The 4369-nt window shown below is 25.2% G+C and overlaps 4 protein-coding genes across 4 annotated transcripts in view; 2 read left to right on the forward strand and 2 right to left on the reverse strand.

Moving 5' to 3' along the window:
- Positions 1 to 34: 34 nt before the first annotated feature.
- EHI_038130 (uncharacterized protein) lies at positions 35 to 904 on the forward strand (the record flags this gene model as incomplete). The annotated part of the gene is made up of 1 exon (XM_001914006.1): positions 35 to 904. The coding sequence occupies one exon, from the start codon at positions 35 to 37 to the stop codon at positions 902 to 904; it is 870 nt and encodes a 289-aa protein (XP_001914041.1).
- Positions 905 to 1559: 655 nt separating this feature from the next.
- Positions 1560 to 2144, forward strand: EHI_038140 (uncharacterized protein; the record flags this gene model as incomplete). The annotated part of the gene is made up of 1 exon (XM_648616.1): positions 1560 to 2144. One exon carries the CDS (start codon positions 1560 to 1562, stop codon positions 2142 to 2144), a length of 585 nt encoding a protein of 194 aa, XP_653708.1.
- Positions 2145 to 2427: 283 nt separating this feature from the next.
- Positions 2428 to 2973, reverse strand: EHI_038150 (uncharacterized protein; the record flags this gene model as incomplete). The annotated part of the gene is made up of 1 exon (XM_648615.1): positions 2428 to 2973. One exon carries the CDS (start codon positions 2971 to 2973, stop codon positions 2428 to 2430), a length of 546 nt encoding a protein of 181 aa, XP_653707.1.
- Positions 2974 to 3465: 492 nt separating this feature from the next.
- Positions 3466 to 4369, reverse strand: part of EHI_038160 (1,4-alpha-glucan branching enzyme, putative) — a gene marked incomplete at its 5' end in the record, with an annotated part of 1926 nt that continues 1022 nt past the window's right edge. Inside the window, one exon of the mRNA XM_001914007.1 lies at positions 3466 to 4337. Within this exon, the coding sequence (XP_001914042.1) occupies positions 3478 to 4337 (860 nt within the window). The 3' untranslated portion in view covers positions 3466 to 3477. The remainder of the gene's footprint in view (positions 4338 to 4369) is intronic.

Below are 4369 nucleotides of genomic sequence, written 5' to 3' on the forward strand. Positions count from 1 at the left end.
AAAAATGTCATTAAAAAGAGAAAAACAAGTGAGGATGTTAAGTGATTTGGATACAATTAAAACATGTGATTTTCTTGCAAATGAACTGTTTAAATATTTACAAAAAAATTGTTATTTATCATTTTTTGATGACAATATGGATGTTAAAAGACAAATTGATGAAATCACTGAACGAAATGATGGATCTGTTGTAAGTGAATATAAAGAATTATTTACTAATCTTATTGAAGCGTATGGAGAAGGAACTCCAACAGCAGCAGTTGCACAAATGTGTCTTGATTCAGTGAAAGAATTTGAAATTCAATATATTATGCCTGATGATAATAGTAAAGAAAGAAGAAGAGAAGGAAGAGGTCTTCTTGATGGAGAAACGACATTAAAAAAGAAGAAGATTGAAAATCTCATTGGGAAATTTGCAAAACGTATTATTATGGAAGATAAATACAAAACTCTTGATGACCTTAAAAGTGAAAAAACATTTTTGATTAATAGAAAAGATGAGATAGAAAAAGAGATTGCAAAATTAACAGAAGAACTTAAAGATTCAATTGAACTTATCTCACCTGAACCAATAGATAAAATTGAACGAAAAGATTTTAAAGACCCATTCTTTTTTAAAAAGAATAAAATAAAAAAGAGTAAAAAGGTTGATGACAGTTCATCTTTTCAACCACCACCTATAAATTCAGCATTATTGGATACTGTTGATGAATCAATTCCAGAAAGAAGTAATGACGAACTTCGAAACGTTGTTCAAAAAATGATGAATATGAATGGAAGTCAACTTTTAGAACTTAAAAACATTATTGACGCAAATGCTGACGAAACTGTTAAATTTGATCTTAATAATCTTTCTGATGATACATTTAAATTAATGAAAAACACTATTATGAAATCTCACTAACTTAAATAATTGTTATCTGTTTTATTAAGTTATATTTTGTTTTTTATAACATATTATTTTTAATTTTGAAAAGTGATTAATAAAATGATTTATAAAACAGAAAAATTCAACTCATTACCCCAAAGAATAAGTATTTTTAGAAATATAAAAATAGAATGAACTTGAAATAAATTAAAAAAGAAAGACAGGAGGAAAGATGAAAATGAAATAAAAATAGAAAGAAGTTCTAAAAAAAGAATAAGAGAGTAAATAAGATTTTAAATAAAATATAATGTAATTTCCAGTCTATTTTACTAAAAAGAATGAGTTTTAGAACAAGGATTATTTTATAAGAATGAGGCAAGCATCCTCTTAATCAAAAATAAAATTATTCTTCTTTGAAAATGTAGATGATAATAATGTAAATGTTTTTCTATACAGAGAATAAGAGTTGTTTATATAAAGAAAAAAATAAAAAGACTAATAAGACATCAAAAAAAAAAACTTGGATTGATTATCGTTCCAGAAAAACATGGTCGATACGAAAAAAAAAAATAAATAACTAAACTCTATTTTTATAAAAATGAAAAGAAGTGTTTTGGAAAATAGATACCCCTGATATATAAAAAACACAGTCATATTTAAATAGAACAACAATCTTTTTAATAATCAGTCTATGTCAACTGTATATCGTGAAATGAGAAATTACCAAGTATACCAACAAGCTCTTTTTCTTGGAATTTTAAACCAATCTAGTTCTATGATTATTCAAAAACCAATTAAAAAAGCTATTGTTACTCAACAACTTGTAACAGTAAATTCATTAAAATTCTCAGGAGATGATCAAATTGCAATTAGTGACTTAATTGAACGAAGATGTAAAGAAATGATGAAATTAGATCTTTCTAATGGATTAAGAGAAAAGACTGCTATTAGAAGATATGAAACAAATAAAGTTACAGAAGTTCTTCATCTTTTAAGTGATATTCTAAATGAGTTTGGATTTACATTTAGAACAAGTAAAACAACTGGAAAAAATAAATCTGCAATAGCAGAGACTGTTAATGTTATGTATTTTAAAGGACGTAAGGCTTATTCTAGACAACAAATAACTCAAATTGGAATGAAGATTAATCAATATTTATATGAAAAATGTGCTGAAGGTGATGGGAATACTATCATTGAAAGAAATGACCCAATCATACATGAGTTATTAGTAGGAAAAAACCCAATTACTGTTAGTCAAAAATTATGTTTATAATTCAACATTCATTTTCTTGTTACACAGTATTAATAAATTTATTAAAAATAAACATATTCTAGTATATTTGAATATATATATATTATATGTCATGATTATCAAAAATACAAATAACGTTGATATTCTTTGTTTTTCACATATAGTTATTTTTTTATTTATAAAAGAAATATGTTATATATAACAACTATAAAAAATAAAAGAGAAATTATGAGGAAAAATAATCAGGTATAAATGATGTGTAAATTTTTTAGAATATAATGTAAGGTGATAATGATAATATTTGTCAAGCATAAGTCATTGAAATAAGTTTAAAATCATTTTTTCTTAAAAGGAGTGATTGGTTAGAACCAATTCTTTCAACAAGGTTAATACAAAGTGTTTGTCCAATTTTTTCTAATTGAGAAGAAGTAAAAGTTTCTCCATCTTTTTGAATACTAGTAATAGTATCAACTTTCAAAGTCTTATTTCTTCCACTGGTTTCAAAAAAGGTAATACAATAACCTAATTCTATTAGTAAATCAACTACAAAATTGATAGACTCTTTATAACTATTTTTCTTTTTTCTGTATAAGGCAGATTGTTGAGTTATTTTATGTTCTACATCCAACTCAGCTAAATCTGAGGTTCTTTTTTTTATTAATTTATTTAAGTCAATAACATCTTCAGAAGTAAAGATTATTTTATTTATTTTCAAAAATGGTAATGTTAACTTTGAACGTTTAGATGTAATTTTAATCTCTATATCTGCATGTCTGTTAATTAATGCAATACATAATGCACGTACTTTAGACTGATAATTTCTTTGTTCAATGTATGTTTTCTTATCCATCAACAAAAATACCTTTTCTTTTTAATAGTTTCTTTTCAAAAAAAATATGTTTTGGATAGTATATTTTTTTCATTTCTTTACTGTAACTTCAATTATTTCTCGTTATTATATATTTTTAAGACAATGCAAAGTTATGTGATAACTATTGATACGATTAAAATTACAACTCTTTGCTTTTATAAATTCTTTTTGTTCCTTTTTTCTTTATTTTTTTATAAAGGTGTTTCCTTTTTGCGGTGTTAACAACATAATAACAAAGAAAAAATACCAATAAATTTCGTTCCGAAATCCATTAAATTGAAAATTACCTAATTAAAACCTATATATAGGTTTTTTCGACAATCCATAATCTGATTATGGTAGTATAACTCAATTAATTTACAAAAAAAAGAGTTTCTTGTTTATTATTTAATAAAATAATGAATAAAAATAATTTTACTATTTTTCTTTTTATTACGCCATATTTATATAAAAAAATTCAAAAAAATTCCAAACTTGAATGAATTAATTTATTTTGGTTAAAACAATAGCAACTCTGCAAGGAATATAAATTTGAATTTGATTTGGTAATCCATCACATTCAATTGGTTGAGAGACATATTCTTGAGAAGTAATTCTATCATATCCTCCAAATTCTGATGAATCAGAATTTAATATGATTTTATATGTTCCTGGTTCTTTTACTCCAATTCCATATCCTGTAAAACTCTTTTCATAATGGAAATTAAAAACTCCAATAACTTCACCTCGTTGGAAAGCTAAAACATGATCCCCTTCATTATGTTTTGAAATATAAGCATTTGGTTTATTTAACCATGGATATTGATCTTCTAAATGAAGCATTTCTCTCTCAAAAGCCAATAAAAATTTATATCTTAACAAATGGTCTTCAACCAAATTATATTGTCTTCTACAATAATGGAATGAATCACCATTTCCTTCTCTTGGGAAATCAAGCCATTCAGGATGTCCAAATTCATTTCCCATAAATGTCAAATATCCTTCTCCTCCTAACATACATGTTACTAATCGAATCATTTTATGTAAAGCAATTCCTCTATCAATAACTAATGATGGTTGCCATAAACATGACATTCCAGTGTACATTTCTTTATCCATTAACCAAAATGAAATAGTTTTATCTCCAACCAATGCTTGGTCATGACACTCTGCATAAGCAATAGCTTTTTCTTTCCATCTTCTATTATTTAATACAAATCCAATATGGTTTACATTCCAATCTTCATCTTTCTTTGTTTTTAAATATTCTATCCAAAGATCTGGACATGACATAGCAAGTCTATAATCAAATCCAATTCCTCCATCCTCAAATGTTCTACATAATCCTGCATATCCTGATACATCTTCAGCGTATAGTAACACAATTCATACTTTT

The sequence above is a fragment of the Entamoeba histolytica genome, genomic scaffold, assembly GCF_000208925.1.
Source record: "Entamoeba histolytica HM-1:IMSS scf_1104750516855 genomic scaffold, whole genome shotgun sequence".
NCBI classification, from domain to species: Eukaryota; Evosea; order Mastigamoebida; family Endamoebidae; genus Entamoeba; species Entamoeba histolytica.